This window comes from Strigops habroptila, chromosome 13, assembly GCF_004027225.2.
Source record: "Strigops habroptila isolate Jane chromosome 13, bStrHab1.2.pri, whole genome shotgun sequence".
Taxonomy (NCBI): Eukaryota; Metazoa; Chordata; class Aves; order Psittaciformes; family Psittacidae; genus Strigops; species Strigops habroptila.
In genome coordinates this window covers 15,104,622-15,124,496 of record NC_044289.2, presented here as the reverse complement: position 1 = coordinate 15,124,496, position 19,875 = coordinate 15,104,622, and the positions used below count along the sequence as shown (strand labels likewise).

The window sequence follows — 19,875 nt, the reverse complement described above, 5'->3', positions numbered from 1 at the left end:
CTTCTCACACGATCTTGCCACATCTCACTTCTTCTGCAAGTGGGTGGTTAACACGTTCTGAGAAAGGAAGAGCCAGACCAGAGACCCGAAAAGTTGTGAATCCCTCTTTGAAACACTCACGATGTGTTTTAGTTCCAGCAGCTTTTCACACCTCCTTGGCAAGTGGCTTTTTCTGCCTTGTGTTTAGGTGCGTGTCTGATCTGCTCAGTGGCATTTTTTTATAGCAATTTCTAATGAACCTGATAGATTTGTAGTGGTTTATTTAATGCTTATTTGTCTCAAGGCTCTTCCTTTTCTTTTTTCCATCCTCCCCATCCAAACCAACCATCTGCCAGCTCCATTCCCCTAGTGTTCCTTTCTGCTTCCCAGTTTACCCAAGCTAATACTCTTTAAAGCAATACCTCACAAGGAGTTGTGTTTCTTTTCCTTCTCCAAGATAACCAGTGATAACCAGCATTGTTAATTCATTGGAAATGGTGATGCTCTTTGCCATGGAAGCCTGGCTGTGTTGCTACCAACACCACGGTCACCAGCTCCCTATGGACCTGCGCTGGCAGCTCTGTCCTCATGACCTACGTAGGGCCAGATGGGGCAGATAAAAGGTCTCTCTGCCACCGTAACCAGAGCCTGATGGCAGAGGGATTATAGAGATGGTAAGAAGGCAGCAAACCCACAGCGACGCTGCCCCGCTCTGGTTTCCCCAGCAGCCTGTGGCCTCTTGGGAAGCAAACCCTTGTTTTTGCCGTCAGACCCCAGGCACCAGCAACAGGAACCTCCCCGGGCTCCTCCCCAGCACCCACAATGGGAGGAATTCACCTCCTGGCACCTTATCTGCTTGCTGCTACCTTCTCTGCCCCTTTATCAGCTGATGGACTCGCTCGCAGCCTTAGTGCTGGGCAGGTTGCTGAGAGAGAACAGCCTCGGCACAACAGTTATTGTGTAAACCTTTAGTAAATTACTCTGCAAAAATCTGTTATTTTTTTTTGTCTGCCCAGATGTGCTTTTGCATTTATCTTCCCCTCGCTCAGACAGGGGGAAATGATGCTTTGTAGGGATCTGATGCCTTATAGGGATCCTTCCAAGAGGTCCTGAGGTATTTTGCTTTCTCGGCCTGGTTTTGATGCCTGAAGAAGCATTTTGGTGGGCGCTACAATCTGCTCCAAGGCTTCAGCATCGTGTCTTTAAACCCTCTCGGTGCTGCCTGTGGGTGCTGGGTCCCGCAGGGCTGCACATGTGGGCAGAGGCTGAGGGTGGTGGGAGCATCACTGCAACACCCGGCCCCCTCTTCCCAACGGATCCCATTCCTCTGCCTTTTTCTCCTTTAGCTCACAAGAAGATGAAGGACCTGACTTGAATTAACTGGTTAGAGAGTGACCATGCTTGGTCTGTCTAATATACCTTGAATTTCATGACACCAAGGACTGTGCCTATTTTCTTAAGCTAAATGCAGAGGTTTTGCTTCACCAAATCCAGTTTTAAGAGCCTGGGCCAGTGTCTGTAGCAAACCTCAGAGGAAAAGTGAGCAATGCTGCGTTTGCAGTTAGGATTTTATCTCTAAAATCAGGAAGGTCACACTGCAAAAATAGAATTCCTGTTTGTGCTGGAATTTGTTTCTTGGGAAAAGCTCCTGAAGCAAAAGCTTCTTTTAAAACAGAAGCTCATGTTTTCCAGAACTGGGTTTATTGTATCTGCAATTGCCTTATATCTTTTCAATCTTCCTCTGTAAAGGCTTTGCATACTCTCCCCTTTCCACAAGGGATAGCAGCAGCACCCTCCTTCAAGCATTTCATTATGTTTTTCCTCTGAGAGCGGTGATAAACTGTGTGTCTTTATGCTGGGTGCAAAGTACTCATTTAGCATAGAGGTGCTCAGAGTCTCTTTTGTCCAATCTTTAGGTCAGTTTTCCATTTAATGCAGTTTATTGGTATTCTCACAATACAAAGAGAAGCCTCGGAGCTAAACCAAGCGATGGAGAGAGATGGACACGTGGTTTCATACCAAGTTTATTTCTTTTTTTTTTTGTTTGTTTGTTTCATAATCACTTCTTTTGCACAACAACAACCTCAAGTTGACAATGAAATGCACGTGGTAGACCGAAGGGAACCGGACAAGGCTCTGTTAGTGATGGAAAGCCCTTCCACGACACCACGCCAGCTCCCACCCGCCACGAGCAAAGGTGTGAATCCTGCCCGGGGTGCTGAGCCCTGGGGTTACAGCTCAGCCTCCCAAACCTCTGCCTGTGGCCATGGGCCGGTTTGTTCCTCCCGGGCTTGTGAACCACGACTCGGTCCTTTGGGAACTTTCCATTCTCAGAGCACTTTGGATGCGTTGGCTCTCCCCTGGTCCAGCATCAGCGTCCCCTCGTCATGGGGTGGGGAAACTGAGGCCTGGGGGTGCCGGGATGCCACAGTGGGTCCCGCTGCTTCCCTGGGGACCCCGGAGCACCCAAGCACTGGCCAGTGCCCCTCTTCTGCTTTACTTAAAGACAACTGACTACAAAGGTGGAGTTTATTGGTCTTACTATGTCATCTCATCCCTGGCATGGATAGTAAGGAATCTCTAGCACCGTGAACAGCCATTCCCTGACTCATTTGAAGTGGTGTTAAGGGTGTATGTGCATATCTCGTTTCCACGTCTGCGTCTGTGTGCGTGTGTGTGCAGCCACGGCGAGGGAGGGAGGGAATATAAGCAACCCCAGGAGAGAGGCTTTGCAGAGCCAGGGCCGGAGTCACGCCGGGCTAAGCAGAAGCAAGCAAGCTGAAGGTTCCAGTGGAAAGGGAGCAGCAATACCAACCGACCCCCAGGGTAGGACGCATGCAGTCGTGAAGTGCCGCCGGCCCTGGGAGGTCAGCTCAAAGGTAACCCCACGTCTGGGTTACAGCGAGGGGTTGTAATGGCTCAGAAATGATAAGACAAGGAATAGGCTCAGTCCAGAAGCAGTCTGAGGGGGCAGCATCCTTGAAAGCACCCATTTACAGACAAAGCTGAGCTCTTTGCTCAGCTGGGAGCTCATTTAGCTTCGGCTTCTGTCCCCTACATAAATCAGAGGCCTTTCTCCAGGAGTGCTCTTTGAAGGTTGTATGGATTCACGGGACAAACTGTCACCATCTCTTTGCTCCCTCACGTTCGTGGTCCAGGCAGGGATGCTGCCGCCCGCCTTGAGGATGCTCTCCCTACCAGGCACAAAGTCTCGTGTCCATGTGCTGCTGCAGAAATGGGGCTGCTAAGTTACAAAGCTTGATTATAAACATCTATGGGAATCAACGAAGAACTTTAAGCCCTACCATAAGGAAGGTGGTCCTGGGAATCGGGGGGTTCATGCCGTGTCCATGACCGCGGTACTTGGGAACAGGCCGGGAATGAGGGAGGCTGGGGCAGTAAGGATGCTAATGAGGATACTTGATTAGTCTCAACTGAGGCGTGAAGTATGCTGCTGCACACAACCATTAGCAACCCTGGGATATGGAAAGGCATGAAACAACCGTGATCCCGGCCCGTGCCACGTGCTGCCAGCCAGGCACAGCGCTGCATCCGCAGTGCGGGCATTGATGCAGCCAAAGCAATCACACATTTCCCTGATAGTGTCCAGTGGCACTGGACAAACACCGAGCTCCCTAAATCCCTGTCATAAGCATCTGCACCGGGCAAACATCGCTCTGCCACTCCTATGGATGAGGTGGTTTCCTTGGCACAACGCGTCTCGGCAGCAGGTACCCGACGTTACTGGTGCAAAACTCTCCCTGCACATCCCTGCTCCTCCGACCCTGCAGGAACACGTTTTCCAGCCACATCCACTGTCCCTCACAGCACCGACCCGACGGAGGGGAGACAAATGAGTTTCCCAGCGCTCACACCGTGTGCCAGGCCACTCTCCTGTGCGTTTCCCATGGGATCATTTTTTGCCAGGCAAAGCTATTGCAAGAATCAGTCCCTGCCTGAGATCCAGGCTGGCCTCCAGAGAGAGGGGGGAAGCGCAAAGGGCCGAGGTGGGAGATCCAGGCAGGAACCGAGCCCAGAGACTCAATGGCTGTATGGGGAGGATGGCTCTAACCAGCACAACCCACCACCAACCACTTCTCCTTCAGCTCACACCAAACCTCAGGGCTCCTCCTGCTTCCCCTGGGCACAGCCGGGACCCCTCGCACCAGGAGCTTTGGGTTTACACTAAATTATATGTACTAGAATTGAAGCATCACCTCTATTCCACCGCTCAGCCCTTCCTGAGGAGCAGCCTGCCCCTGCTCCCACCGCCCTGCCCGCAGGACTCAGCTGCTTCCAGCTCCCGGCTCCATGGTCCAGCATCCCGCCCTGCCCGTGCCATCACCCGGCCCTCATCCGACTCCATCTGAGCCCCCAGGAGAGAGTGGAAACGGTCGTTTCTCTTGTTTTAAACCCCTGCTCATGAGTACAACATTTCTGATAATAATAATCATAATAATCATCATAATCGTAGTACTAAAAACAGTATTTACAACAAGCCTCAGGTCAGAATTACACACCAAGCAAACACTCAGCACCACAGAGAGTAGGACAGGGTTAATATCTCGCAGATGCCTTCTCAGATCCCACCAACGCGGGACACAGACATTTGACAGGTTCAACCATTTCTTACACACAAACATTGTTGTTTAAATTACTTTTAAAGTATTAGTAGTATTTTTTTTTTAAACTTTTTAAAATTTCTTGCCACTACATGATGAGGTGATGCTGGAGGTGATGCCGCTCTACAATGATGCTCATCTAAGACAGCTGCTACTACAAACTGATCATTAAGCTACTGTTAAGAAATTCAACCCTCAGTTTCCTTCTCTTTGCCCTCTTTGCCCTCAATCCTATGGTTTGTTTTTAGTCACTGACAGCACTGGGGCTTTCTAACAGTCCTGTCCCCTCCCCAGCCCAGGCGGAGGGTGTGGGAATAAGGTAGCCCTTCCTTTTAGGAGCAGAATTCCCTAACATCACACTCTGGCCATTGAGGGATCCCTCCCGAATTCAGCTGGGAATCCTGGGGAGATTAGCAAAGAGCCCCGGGGTTTGTTCTCTTTGGCTTTCCATGGGGTTTCTGCGACTGCCTGATGCTCACCCCAGGCTGAAATCGATTCTTTACCTAATTAAAGCACGGGGTAGACAGAAAACTTCAGCTTCTGACCAGAATCAACAATAATTCCTTTCTTAGAGGGGCAATGGGATCGTTATTCCCTGGGCAAACCCTTCATGTGCTCTAGCTCCTCATTGCTTCCAGCAGAGCACAGCTCCATGGAGCCCCGGGCTGGGCTGTGCCCATGTCTGCATCCCTTGTTTGCTTAAATCATTCCCCAAGGATCCTGCCTCCCGTGCCCAGAATGGCTCTTTGGAGGCACAGCACAGGACACCAGTTATTGATAATTACACATCTCAGTGCCTTGAATGCCCCTTTGGTGTGTTCTGGGGTCTGTGAGGGCAGCCAGGACAGAGGGACCCAACCACTGCCCTGGTCCCTTAAAAACTAACAACCCAGTAACCTCGAGCACTGGTCAGAGTGGGAATTCTTTTACCTTCTGCCTCACAGGAAAGCAGCTTCCACTGAATCCTCTGCAAAAGCTGGTGCAGGGCCGTGCTCCCGCAGGGCTGCATCCCCAGCACCATGTCCTTGTGGAAGGTGGCCATTCCCTGCTTTCCAGATGCAACATCTCCATTTGGTTTCTCCAGGCAGGAGCTGGGACAGGGTGAGCAGGTCTGTGGGTCTCGGCACAGAGTCCCTTGCAATGCGTGGTGGCTGCTGGGGCCTTGGCTACCTCCATAAGCTGTGACACTAGAAGATGAGGAAGTCCATGGGCTTTGACAGTCACCTATTAAATCAGACATCACTGCCGTGCTTGTGTGTTCTCTGCTCATCCCTACGTCCATCAAGAGGCAATTTTGTCTTATAAGTAGGTTTGGAAAAGCTAAAGTTAGACAAGGAACGAGTGTGGGGACATCTCTTCACCCTTACTGTGGAATTGCTCCTCCTCAGCTCCATCTCATCCAAAGCCACAGGTCTGGAGGTACCGGGCAGCTGCCGTGTCCTGCCTCCTAATGGCACTGAAGAGTCCTACATGTCTTTGGAAAGAGGGAAGGAGGATGATTCTGTTCACTAAAAGGCTGTTTCACAACCAGGCACTGCCTCTATTGGATTTGCTTTCCTACTGGACTGAGACCTCATGTTGTGGGAGCGCTGGAGACCTGCAGACCGAGCACCCTCTCCCAGGGCTTCCATGGATTTGGGGATGCAATCATCATATGTGGGTCTCCCAGGCTGCCTGGCCAAGACTTCTCAGTCCCTGCTCTGTGGGGAGAGGGTGGCTCAGTCCACTGGCTCCTGCTGCTGCCAACCAGGACATTCCCAGTGTTGGGGCACTTGCCATGCTGTGGGAGCAGAGACCCTCACCTCCTTCCTCACGGGCTATCAAAGAACCATGCAGAGATGAGGACGTTGGGTCACTGCCTGCCTGGGCTGGCTCCAGATGCAGCCAAGAGCTGGGGGGTTCTGCACACCACGGCTCCTGCACCATCCATCCCTCCCATTCCTCTCTCCTACCACTGGCAAACACGGGGCTCTTCCCTATTCCACCTCACACACAGAAATTACCACTTAGTCTGAAACTGATATTTGGCTCAGAGCAAACACCAAGAGGAGTAAAAGCCCCGGGTAAGAAATCTGTATCTCTGTGACACTGCTGGTTGAATTTATTAATATCTTATTAATTTTTCTTTTTACATCAGTTTAAGAAATATTTGTTTTTTAAAAAAGGACAAAACCCTCCAAAGAAGCTGTTTGATTGACTGATCGATCGATTGATTCTCTATTTCATGTGAACTAGTTGCTATTCTGCTTAGAGGTCCCTATGATCTGTGAATCCTCACAAGTACTGACATTAAGGATGCAGAGATAGAGAAGCGTGTAGCTGGGGGACGAACACCAGGGGAGGGGTGGGGGAAGGATGGAGAATCGAAGGTCGCATCTAGACAAACAAAATCAAATGTGTTGGTTGGTCGATTGGTTGGTTTGTTAATCAGGAATCAGGTGCTAGATGTGTAGAAAAGCCCTTTATCCAGAGATCTCCTCCCGCTGTTCCTTGTTCCTGCGGACCTCAGCTGCGTGCAGTTCCTGCAAAGATGGGAGAGATGACACCAGGATGATACTGTCTGATTGTAAGATCTCTGTTCTCCTCTCCTGCACGCTGGGTTTGCATCAGACAAAAGAAGAGACCAATTTCCCATCTGACACACCACGAGGGCTGTGGGTTATGCCTACAAGGAGCAAAGCATCACATCTGCGGGAGCCTGGAGGTTATGGGAACCTACAGTGAACACGTTCATGTCCCCTCTTCTGCAAAGCCCTCTGTCCAGGCAGCCCATGGGCACGGGGTGGGCCTGATCCTGTGCCTTTGAGCTTGTGCTTATCAGCAAGATGGTATTTTCTCCATTGACCTTGAAGGACACATCCCCCCTGTTTGTGCTGCTCCGGGGTGGAGCTGCTCCACAGCTTTCCACCAGCAGCAAAACGCCCGCTCCCCTGTGCCCATCACACTGGGACAGCCCCGCAGGGACCAGACCCCAAATTCCACCCCCTGGGAATCACCCCCCAGCCCTCTCCCGGGGCACTGCACTCACCTTCTCGCGGAGCCGCTCCCTCAAGGCAGCGAGATGTGCTTCACGGATCTCCCTGCTCAGCTCCATCTTGTAGTTGAGCTTCTCCTCGGCCAGGCGGCTGAAGTTGTTGTTCTCCTCCAGCGCCTTGTGCAGCACTTCCCGCTCGTGTTCCCGCTTCTCCGCCAGCTGCTTCAGCACCTGAGCCTCCTGGGTCTGCGGGGCAAGGCGTCGGGAGAGCCATAATGCAACCCAAGGGGCTCTTCCAGCCTCCGACTCCCCACAGGGGCTTCCTGACCATCTCCTCTGCTCAAACCCACTCTGCTGCCCCCCTCCATCCTGTAATGCTCTTGCTTGGAAGATGCTTTGGCACCTTTTCCTGCCATGGGGCAATGCCTGTGGGACCTGATGCTCTGGGGAGGCAGGAGATGCAAAACTGAGGTGATGTGCAGGTGGGCACAGGGTCCCCTCTCTGAGTGTCACCTCATTTGTTGTTCAGCCTGGAGAAAGGAAGGCTCCAAGGAGACCTTAAGGCAGCTCCCAGTGTCTAAAGGGGCTACAAGAAACCTAGAGAGGGGCTTAGGCAAGGGCCTGTAAGGATGGGACAGAAGGGAATGGCTTTAACCTGAGAGAGTGGAGATTTAGATGTATCTTAGGAAGAACTGAGGACTGAGAGGCCCCATACTGTGTGGTTTTAAGAACAGGAGGATGATGATGATAGAGTGCAATTCCCTGCCTCAATCAGGCTGCAGAACCTCACTCTATGACTCCCATGTCTCACCTGACAATTTACAGTGGAATATGGTGATAAGTGTAAGAACACTCTTCCCACCCATCTTAGACCAATCCTTCTAAGCCAGTTTTGGGGTTTGGTGCAATTAGGACCCATCACAGAAAAGTCACTGTTGCTGCAGCACATCTCGTTACCTTCCTCCTCTCCTCTGCAGCCTCCAGCCTCCTCTGCAGCTCCTCCAGGGACAGGTCCTTCTTCTTGGGGGGGGAGGAGAGGATCGGGCTCTCAGGAGATAGATCTGAAGGGGACTTCAGGATCACTTCGAAGCTCTGGCCTGATGCCCTCTTATCCAGCTGCTTCACCTCCATATCTTTGGGGGGGAAAAAGAGGGACTCTGTGGACCCGCAACACTCAGGAAAGCATCAGCCTGAGGGCACTGAGCTCTACACACAGGAATTAGGGGGTTCCCATGTCCTGACCTGGGTGATTTTGTTCTATCCCCAAAGTTTCCCAATCAGTGATCAGCTTCATCCTCCCATGTCAATGCAATAATTAAGATTCACAGCATAATTACAGGAAGGCCCTAGTGCTGTTAACCCCCTGGATGTCACCTCAGTTCAAAGCAGTCAGACCCTGCAAGCAGTTTCTTTCTGGGAAAATGCATGTAAGGTTAATAAAATAAACTATGAAAGGAGACTGAACAGCAGGATCCTGGGCTGAGACATGGATTGTTCCTCCAGGATAAGCTCCCACGTTGCCTGCAGGAACATCATGCCAATGTACTTACCTCCATACTGGTAGATGGTGTTAGGATGGGGCTGGGTGTGGAAACAGGAGCAGATGAGGGAGAGCAGAGACAGCTCCTTCATTTTCTCCTTGTAGGCTGAAAAATACAAAGCAGCAATGAGGAGAGAGTCTAAGGGCAGTGGCAGCTCTTTTTCATGGAGAAGTGAAGCAAGGAGACACAAGGAAACCCCATTTGCAGCTACCAGACTCTATGGAGGCTTTTCCAGGCTGCCATAGCTTGCAAAAACGTGCCCAAGGAGCATCTGTTCTAGAGCAGATAAAATTAGCTGCCAGGGTGGCAAGTGCCATGGGAAGACACGCAGCAGGAATTTAGCACATCTAGAGGTCTAAGTGCAGGATTTTCCTTCCAAAGGAGCTGAAATGCTGCAGCCTGTGCAGTTATGACGTCAGGACAGACCCTTCCTCTATCCCATTTCCAGACTCAGAGGTAAAATGATGCCCATCAATGCCTGGAAACATTGCTCAACCCCTGGCAAGTCAGGAATATTTCACAATGCAGCAGTTCTGCCATCAGGGGGAAGAGGCAAGAGGCAGCACCGTGGAGAACAAGTGGGCATTTGAGTGAAGAAATGGTTCAGGGTGCTGCTAACGGGGGACGTGCTGTAACCAGCTTCTCGAGGTTCCTCCTTCCCTGCAGAAGCAGATCAGTGGATTCTGTCACCACCTTGGCCCACGCAGGCAGAGCTCGATATTGGTCTGCAATCACGGTAAATGCCATTCCCACAACCTTCTGCAAAGGAAGGGGAGATATGCAATCTCTTCGGGCTCTGCTGCTGTGAGCCCTCCAGTTGGCTTCTCGTTCCTGGGACTCAGTGTTCAGCAGCACCCACAGCTCGCAGTGGGTCTGTTTCTGGGGCAATCCTCACCTGTATTTTTGGAGTTTAGCACATTTAAGAGAGCGAACCGATAGCACACACTTGACAACCTCAGAATAGAAGGACTTGAAAACAGAGAGTGCTCTGTCAGGCTGTCATGTTCTTCATCAGGAGTGTAGCCCTCACAGCATCACTGCTGTGTCACAGGCCAGTACCTGAGGCTCGGCACTGGGGGGCTGCTGCCTCTGCCCTGGGCTGGCTCCTTGGGGACAGCCAGGCACAAGGGGACAGCCTTCATGGGTACATGTCCTCCAATCTTGTTCTGAGGCCCTTCCTCCTGGGCACAGCATTCCCATGCTCTACCTTGGCTTTGCCTCTGAGTTTCCCACATGTCCTTGTGCTTCTGGCCTTGGTTCGCCCCTTCCTTACCCAGCTCCAATTCCCACCTCCAGCCAGAGGGAGCCTTGTGGCTGCCCAAGCCACCTGCATAGCAAGACCCTCCATGGGCCAGGGAAGGGAAAACCCCAGAACCTGGTGATAGGAAGAGGCATTAGACAGAACAACATTGAAAGAAGTATCATCCTGTGTACCACGGGCCCTCAGGAACACCTTTCAGATCATCTCCTCTGCCCTCCTGCAGCTGCTAGGCTGCATTCACATGCCTGCTTCATACTTGCACTTACTTTTCCTCCTAGGCACAGAAATTGATCCCAGTTAACACCCTCCCTTTGCTAACGACAGTCCCTGAAGCTCAGATCTTTACTCATCACTTTTTTAGCTTGCTCCACAGTGATTTTAACACCCTGCCCAGTCCTGCTGTTAAACACAAACCAAGCAGGAACATTTACATCAGCAGTGCCAGCCACAGAGCAGGACATCTGTGATGCTGTTCTTAATGACAAAAAGTATTTAGAAAGCCTCTGAGAGCGCTGCATCGTGCTACACGTTGCGATGTGCAGCAGTAAGCTCATGTGTCTCACAGTGTGCTGCCAAGAGCCCTGAGGAGGGTCCCCTGCACTAAATGAGAGACATTATCATTTAATATAAACCTGAGGTCCTTGATCCAGCATTATGTCTGGTCCTGGGTGAAACCAAGACATTAAGAGACGTGTCGCACTCCTGACCCGCTCAATTAATCATCTCCTAGCACTTGTTACGGAGCACAGTGCTTGTGTATTTCATTATTTGGATGCCAGTAGGTCTGCCCAGTGCTGGTTTCATGGTCCTTGGTGCAGAGGAGTGGATGCCGCAGTGGTTGCCGCCTTTCAGGAGGGCTCTGTAGCGATTTCACAGCTGCCTCCATTCCATTGGGATCTTCCCTGTCCCGCTTTCCCTGCTGCAGAGCAAACTGACCATCCCTCGCTGTCAATTAAAATGAAAAGGAGCGAGAGGACAAAAGGACATCGCTCCACTGAGCTGCAGCAGCGCTTTAATGAGCTGTGGAAGCGCTGCTCATCCTCCTCCCGACACCGGAGCCTGCAGCTGCGCTGGCGCCAGCCGTCAGATGCAATTAGCAGCATGTGGGCACAGGGCTGGGGAGCGGGGCTGGGAGCTGCCAGGGCCTGGACATGAGTGGGGGAAGATCCCAAAGAGCCCATGTATTGGGTTTGTGTACCAAGGTTCTGGTAGCAGGGGGCTACAGGAGTGGCTTCTGTGAGAAGCTACCAGAAGCTTCCCTGTGTCTGACAGAGCTAATGCAGCTGGCTCCAATACAGACCCATAGCTGACCAAGGCTGAGCCCATCAGCGATGGTGGTAGCGCCTCTGGGATAGCAAATTTAAGAAAAGGGAAAAGTTGCTGCACAGGAGCAACCGCAGCCAGAGAGAGGAGTGAGAATATGTGAGAGAAACAGCCCTGCAGGTCCCAAGGTCAGGGAAGAAGGAGGAAGAGGAGATTCTTGGGGGACCAGAGCAGAGATTCCCCTGCAGGCCACGGTGCAGACCAAGGTGAGGCAGGCTGTCTCCCCACAGCCCATGGGGGACCTTGGTGGAGCAGATCCCCACCTGCAGCCCACGGAGGACCCCACGCCGGAGCAGGGGGATGCCCGAAGGAGGCTGTAACCCCGTGGGAAGCCTGCGCTGGAGCAGGCTCCTGGCAGGACCTGTGGCTCTGTGGAGAAAGAAGCCTACGCTGGAGCAAGGGAGGAGTGTGAGGGGTCCTCCCCTTAGGAGGAAGAAGCGGCAGAGACAACATGTGATGAACGGGAACGGCGGCAGGGGACCGGCACCCCCGGCCGGTACCGGGAGGGTCCGCGGGCCCGCCCGGGGCTGTCCGTTCAGCACAGCCGGGCGCTGTCCGTTCAGCACCACCCCCGGGGAGCCCCCAAGCTGGGGTCCAGCACGAAGAAAGGGAAGGTCTGACCCCCGAAGAAATCATCCTTGATCCTTGCCCCGGGAAATAGATGGACCCCTGAACCCCCTGGTCCAGGAGGTTACATCCCTGGGACACAGAAGCATCCACAGAGATGCCCTCATCCTCACACGCTTCTGATCTGACACACTCCGTGACAGAGAATAGCTGGTACTTGTGTCCAGCACCCTGTTGATAGGCTAATATAAGAAAAAGCATCCTGTGAGGAGAAGCAGATCCTCTAATTCAGTAAATAAAAGTCATAAACATAACCCCCGGCTCACTATTTAGAAGACCGTGTCAATGCAGATCAAACCCAAGATCTCCTGAAGCAAGACCATGTCTCAAGCACAAGTGCACCAGAAGGAGCATGCTCAAAACTCTCAGGGGTAGAAGATCAGCATTGCAAACCTCAGCACTAAAATTTACTTCAGAAGTATCTGCGCTCACATTTGCCAACAGATAGAAGGTTTTGAGAACATATTTATGCCAGTGGACAAAACCCTGGAACCAAGATAAGATATGGACAGAATATGATATGGCCAACAAGTCCCTTCCAGGAAAGACCGTATGTTTTCCAGTGCACAAAGGTACATATTTTAAGAATAATTAGACAGGAAATGCTGAACTTCTTATTTAAGCATCTATTTGCATTCTTCTTCTGCTAATTCAGTAAAAATTCAGCTTACATGGAGCAAATACTGTGTATGTGTATGAATTAGGAAGGCTGACTCAGTTCCTGAGGGGCTTCATACCAATGCGCCACTTGGGTCTCAGAGGTACAACAAGAGCTTTGTCTTGCTGATGGGTAGAGGACTGGGCCAGGCTGCTCAGCCAGGTATGAATTACTGGCACCTTATGTTTCTGTTTAGGCAAACACTACAACAGGAGGATCAGTAGCAGGTTCATCCACTCTGATATGGTCTTCACCACTAAGTCATAACACTTCACTGCTTTCGTATTAGAATTGGGGTGGAAATAATGGAGCTGTATAAATTAAGAAGTTAATAAACTGTAGAAGCTATAGAAAATTAGGTACCTTCCAATACCTAAAGGGGCTACAAGAAACCTGGAGAGGGGCTTTGGACAAGGGCCTGTAGGGACAGGCCAAGGGGAATGGCTTTAACCTGCCAGAGGGGAGATTGAGATGAGCTCTGAGGCAGAAGCTGTTCCCTGTGAGGGTGCTGAGGCGCTGGCACAGGGTGCCCAGAGAAGCTGTGGCTGCCCCATCCCTGGCAGTGTTCAAGGCCAGGTTGGACACAGGGGCTTGGAGCAACCTGCTCTAGTGGAAGGTGTCCCTGCCCGTGGCAGGGGTTGGAGCTGGAGGAGCTTTAAGGTCCCTCCAACCCAAACCAGTCTGGGGTTCTGTGATTCTATGATTAAGCTACAATCCTACCTAAAAAGATGCAGTCAGATCCTCAGCATTTCTAAATACCTGTGCCCTGTAACCAGCACAGTCGGGTCCTGCTCTGTTTATATTCCGTTGCATACCCCAGGCAACAATTAATCTTCCTGAAAATTTTTCATCTAACTTTTCTCTTTCCCGTATGCACTGCCTGGCCAGAACTACTTTTCCCTGTTGCAAGGGGAAGCAGGTTGATCACCTGGACCTTCACCAAGCCCCCAGGAGGGCAGGGGTGCTCTCAGCTTCCTTTCTCTCTAGTGACTCCCTCTAGTGCTGCGCAGTCCATACTGCACATCCAGATCCCTGCTGCTTCGCATGAGCATTATACGCAGCATTTATCCATGTAAAGTGTTTATCTCCACGTTAACCTCTGGAGACCCTACCCCACTGCTCCCTCAGCAGCTCCAGTGTGCAGGAGATGCACTGGGGATGGGCATGGAAGCAACGGGAACCATCTTCCCACTCATGATATGCCTGGACAGTGGGGCTCACCGCCCATTAATCATTGAAACTTTTGTTCTTTGCTTCCTAACCAGATAAAATTAAACCCTGGACTGCTTGAGCAGCCTGGCTCTTTGTTCAGTGGTAAATGACATCCAGCAAAACAGAGTGAAGCCATTGAAGCACAACACTGATACCGAGTCATTCCTAATGAACCAGAGGCACAGCAGGACTCATTTATGTGAATTCAGGCAATTTCAATGGATGAGGCTGGATGTGCTGTGTCTGATAGCAAGGTCAAAGGAAGGTTATTACAAAAAGATAATTTGGTTTGCGAAGATAACTTTGGAGAAGAAAAAATTGCTTTCATAAAGAATATTATATCATAATATAAATGAGAACAGTCCCATTTCCAATTATAAATGTAGCTAAAGCACAGACGGAAGGTGGAGAAGCTGCAGAGACAGGGAACCAGGTCCATCAGCACAAAGACTGCAATGCCACACACATAACAAAAGCAACCATAGTCCTTGATAAGCCTTGTGAGAACAGCAGACTCCAAATGTTCTCACCTAATCCTAAAAACAACGGCCAGACCTTCACTTCAGTCTAACTCACATCCATCTTCTTGCTCCACAGCTTCCAAAGACCACGTAAGCAGAGCTCATACCACCAGAAAACACTAGTGGGTTTTTTTCAGCTCAGCAGTTGTACCCCCCACTGATGCCATTCCTCATCTCACCATGAGATCCGAGGCCCAGAAGTTACTGTGGGCTCATGTGGAATCATCCATGGAAGCAGGCTGCGTGGTTTTACTCTGCCTTCTGTCAGGCATCTGCTAAGCTATCACCCAGGAACAGTTTCCAATCCCTGGCTCCTTCCCCTTTAGGTTTCATTGGCAGCTTGTGAACACCACATCAACTGCATTAGGCACAGCCAATGGATTAGCAAATCACTCAAGGTGGAGCTCTGGAACATGTGGGCTGCTCTCTGGAAAACAACGAGGGGAATCTCCTCTTCCAAGGGCTCAGGAAGAGAGAAGGGCCCAGATTGTGCTGCAGAGACCCTGGGCTGGGAGGGGGGAAGCACGGCCTGGGGTGCTTGATGAAGCAGAGGAGGAAGCCAAATGGAGGCAGCTGTCCCAGAGTGCTTGTGCAAACACAGGTTCAGACAGTGAGGTCTGGATGAGACAAAGAGCTACAGAGGAGCTGGGGACCGGATAGGGCCACAGTTCATGAGACAAAGACAGGAACCTTGTCCTGGTTCTTACAGAGTACATGGTGCCATCAGAGAAGATACGATTTATATTTTACAAAGAACAAATATTTCCTAAGGATTTAGATCCTTCATTTGGATACAGTGATAATATGTTTTATATAATAAAACATATATTAAAAAATATTTTTATATATATTAAATGCCTATTCTTTTGGCTTGTAAAACTGAAATCCCACTAAAAATACCATACATTTCTAAGGCCATATAGACTCCATCAACACCTGAAGAAAAAGAAAACAGTGATTTCTTGAGAACACAGAGCAATGGAGAGATTGATAGAAAGGACTCTGACTCTCCATCAAGGGCAGTAGAAGTGTCAGGACAGGTCAGTGCCGTAGGGTGTCCACCAATACCACCCAGAAAAGGGATTGCAGGGATAACCCAGACCAACACAGAGTCACACAACTCTTCAGTGTAGGGAGGGAAACCTCAGGATCTGTCACTGCACATTTACCATGCCCAGTTGTGAGGCCAGGAATGACAAACCGGTGTTTCCTCTTGGCTCCACCTTCTCAGACGTGCCACCGTCACAGAAAAGCCCCCGAGGCTGTCACCTTACTGCATCATTTCATAATCTCCTGTCTCTGTTCAACCCAGATGCCTACAAACAGTGGGGAGAGTTACACAGCCCCACAGGATCCAGCCAGACGCTGCTCTGGTGGGGTACAAAGGCACAAAGCCTGGGGCAGATGCTTGGGGAGGAGGTGTGAGGGCTCTGCCCTCCGAGGGCTGCCCGGCAGCGGGGCCAGCACCGCAGCTGAGCCTGCACTGAGCATGTGCTGCCCACCCGCTGCTCCTGCACCCACAGCAGCCACCAACCACCCAGCCACGGTGGTGGGGAGACAAGACAGGGGGCTGCTCCCTGTTTCTTTTCATCCCAGGGATGTGTTTGTTTGAACAAACCCAATAAAATCCTCCCCAAGGGGATGAGCCCCTGGGCATCAACTGCAGACACTGCAGCTGCTCTCTCCTCTGCACAGATTTGCTTTTGCTGTGAATAAAGAAGGAAATAATGAAGAACGCAAACAAGACTCCATCCTTCCATCCTTAATTTAAGGATTTGCTCGCCTTTTTCTCCTGCTGTTCCCTGCCTCTCTCTGAAGTGCTGTAGGTGATGGGGAGCTGCTCCCTCTCAGGCAGCTGGGCGAGGCTCAGCCCTGCTCCCCCCTTGGCAAACACAGCCCTATTCTCCTTTCTCCTGCCACAGCACTGGTTTCCCATGATTTCCTAAGCCTTGGAATTGTTTCCCTACTTGATCCGAGCCACAAGGAGTGCGGTTTCCCTGAAACACACCCTTCTTCCCAATCCTAAATCTCCTTTGACAGTAAAACTGCATCTTTGGGAAGATGAAATATGCCAAAGGCATGCAATGGGTTGGGAATGCACCAGCTGGAAAATGCATGTTACACCTCTGTGTGTTTCACCCTCATCCATCTCAAGTTCGATGCAACCTTGGGTTAGATGGCTGGTGAGGCTGAGTCGTCCCTCCCACCCCACCCTGCAAACGAGGTCCAATCCTGCTCCATAGGGAAGGCAGGAGGATGGGTGGGACCTCCCGTGTGGGCACCGCTGCGCACGTTCACCGAGACACGGATCCTCACAGAAATATGTTCAATAATCAGAGATTTTCTACCAGAGACACACATTTTTACAGCGCTGCTTTATCATCTTTCCTTGCAGGCAAAGCCCACTCGGGGTCAGGATCAGCTGCACCCTCACACATCCCCCACACCCCTCCATCTCTGTCCTTCTCTCCCCTGTGTATAGTGGTCTTTTAAAAGGAGAAAGGGATAGAAAATGCACAGCAGGAATCACGGCAAAGGCCAGTGAAGGAAGCAAGAAGTGTTGCCCGGTCTCCTCCTGGCTGGTTCCCTGCCTGGGGGGCACAAACCACTGCTTGCTTTTCCTTTTTGTCTGCAGCTCCCATTCAGCCCTCCAGCCCAGCCCTCCAGGATTTACCTTCCCCCACCCAAGCTCCCCTTTATACACTGCAGAATTCAGAATTCCAAGAGAAAACTTGGGTATTTTAAAGAAAAGAACCCTCTAAACCCACCAAACCCACCCACCGTTCATTGTACCACTGCAGGCTTTTCTTCTCCTTCACCCCCATTCCCAATTCCAGCCGTTTGAATCCCTCTTCCCCCGTTAAAAGGGACAAGACAGGTCTTTAGGGACCGGCTGGACCGAAGCAGCGCAGCATCCCGAGGGCAGACTGCCATCCTGCAGCCCAGCCCCAGGCTCCTGGGCAGCCGCGCTGCCATTCCCATCACTGCTGCAGGAGGGAGGAAGGGCTTCCCTTGCAGCATTTCATTTCTCCCAACGCCATCAGAGGACCGCTCCCCTGTAGCACCTTCCAGGGAAGAAATGGGAGCTGTGGAAGAAATCCGGGGATGGGAAGCCCTGGGAATACACAGAAACCCATCCAGGATTTCCTGATTGGGTTTGGGGGATTTTCTAGGGCATTGCTGTCAGTCTCTTGTCTGCGTCTTTCTTTCCATTACCCCTTTAGGCAATACAAGCTCTTCACAAAACAAAATGTGATTTCTATTTCTCTGCATCCAGCTACACAGCATATAAATGGTTCTTAGGGAAAAACCAGCTGTATCACGCTACAGAGATAACAATTAACTGCCAGGCAGCAGCATCCTCATACAGCACAATGGAACGGCAGCAATATTTTACAGCGGCAAGTTTATCACATGTGTATTCATATTAAAATAAAAAGCCCACCTGCTATCTTGCATCAGAGGGGTGTGTGTATGGGGGAGGAAGGGGAACAATGCTGCCATACCCGCTGCCTCCTCCTCAGAGAACTCCCCTGAAACGCTCAGGAAAAACCACCCCAAACCCACAGAATAACGCTAAAAACCCCCAAAACCTTGATGGTTCTAGAAGAGCATCGATGCTGAGTGCCCCAAAAGATGCCTGTCCTACCTGAGACGGTGCTGGCCATGCTGCTGCGGCGGAGCAGAGCGGGTGCTGCAGGAGCAGGAACGCAGGGAGCTGCGGAGGTGCTGCAATGCTGCGGGGAGGGAGGATCGGCTCAGCTGGAGGGGGCTGCAGCCATCCGCGGCAGGGAGAGCCCACAGAAAGGGAAGGGCTGGGAAGAAGAAGAAGGGTCACTAGTTCGGAATATTAATGAGTGGATCGGGCCTCCTTTCCTGGGTGGCTCTGACGGCAGATCCCTCCCAGGCAAAGCTGCCTGCCAGAAACCCAGACCCAGCGAGGGGGGGGCAGAGACACACCCAGCCCAGCGCTCCTGGAAGATGGTTTTTCCTCCTCTTCCTCCCTTTCTTCTCTGCTCTGGATGAGCTTTTTCCTTTGCTTAAAGCACAAATAAGCAGAAATAAGGGTGGTTTTTTTTGTTTTAAACCATCCACACCAAGGCGGTGCCCACCCGCAGGGCCAGGGCTGAGCTCTGGCTTAGCTTGGGCTGAGGTGGAAAACACACACCCCAAACCTTGCAGCAGCTTTAGGCAAGCAGCAAGGGGAGGAAGGATCCCAGGCAGGCTCAGCATTTTTAGGCATCTGTTTTTTTGCACCAGGGCACAAAAGAGGCTGCAGTTCTGGGGTGGAAACTGCTGTAAAAGTAGAGGAGGAAGAGCAGAATGGAGCCTTCTGATGTCAGTGGGACAGCTCTGGGTTTCTACTCTGCATCCCCAGGCATCAGAACCTCTTTTTCTTTTCCTTCTCTATTCTGTTTATATCATTTCTACCATTTCCTTTAGTGGCTGTCGCTAGGGGCCAATGCATCTGTGCCTGCAGAGCATCACACACACCTTTGGGGCCAAGGAACCTCTGCAGTCCCTGTGCCACACGGCTGCACCGAGCCCACCTCAGGGTCTGCAATCCCCCCCAGACCCTGGTCCTCTCATCCCAGGCGTTATCCTGCTGCTGCACGTCCCATCTGCCTGGGAACACCCTGAATCTCCCAGCACGCTGCAATGCAGACACTCCCAAACAATTCCAGTGCTGCAGGGAACCACAGGTTGTATGAGTAGCTGCTGGTGCTTTGGCTTGGCCAGGGCAGGAGCCATGGGCAGCAACTACAAAATTCAGTTAAAAAGACAGAGGTTTTTCCTTTTTCCTTATTTTTTTCCCTAATCTCCATGTGGCCTATTCCTACAATGCTGTATGTAAAAGGAGAAAAAAAAAATATCATAGAAAATAGGTCTAATTCAGAATAATATTAACCCTATCCACAAATCTTCAGTGTGTGTTTGGAACTGGAGCTTTTTTATCACCACTGACGGCTCCCTGTTCCGTCCAAGGCATGTTTTGTAGTTGCAACACCCTCCACTTTCTCCTTGGGTTGAATCTCTCAGGCTTGAAAGGTTATCTTGAAGCCAGAAGGCTGAAGTGTGTGTGGTTCAAAACCACCCTCCCCGTTAGAGCAGCTCCAGTGCCTAAGGGGCTACAAGAAACCTGGAAAGGAGCTTTGG

The 19,875-nt window shown here is 51.2% G+C and overlaps 1 protein-coding gene across 2 annotated transcripts; it reads right to left on the bottom strand.

The window, feature by feature from the left end:
• Nucleotides 1–1,896: 1,896 nt before the first annotated feature.
• Nucleotides 1,897–18,772, bottom strand: STMN3 (stathmin 3). 2 transcript variants are annotated; one of them, XM_030503139.1, is made up of 6 exons: nt 18,679–18,772; nt 18,368–18,533; nt 9,126–9,221; nt 8,533–8,708; nt 7,630–7,821; nt 1,897–7,123 (listed from the first exon to the last, which is right to left on the bottom strand). In XM_030503139.1, exons 2-6 carry the CDS (start codon nt 18,384–18,386, stop codon nt 7,064–7,066), a joined length of 543 nt encoding a protein of 180 aa, XP_030358999.1. In that variant the 5' UTR covers nt 18,387–18,533; nt 18,679–18,772; the 3' UTR covers nt 1,897–7,063. The 2 variants fall into 2 exon arrangements, with proteins under 2 accessions (XP_030358999.1, XP_030358997.1); XM_030503137.1 differs by lacking the exon at nt 18,679–18,772 and having other exon boundaries at nt 18,368–18,665.
• Nucleotides 18,773–19,875: the final 1,103 nt, after the last annotated feature.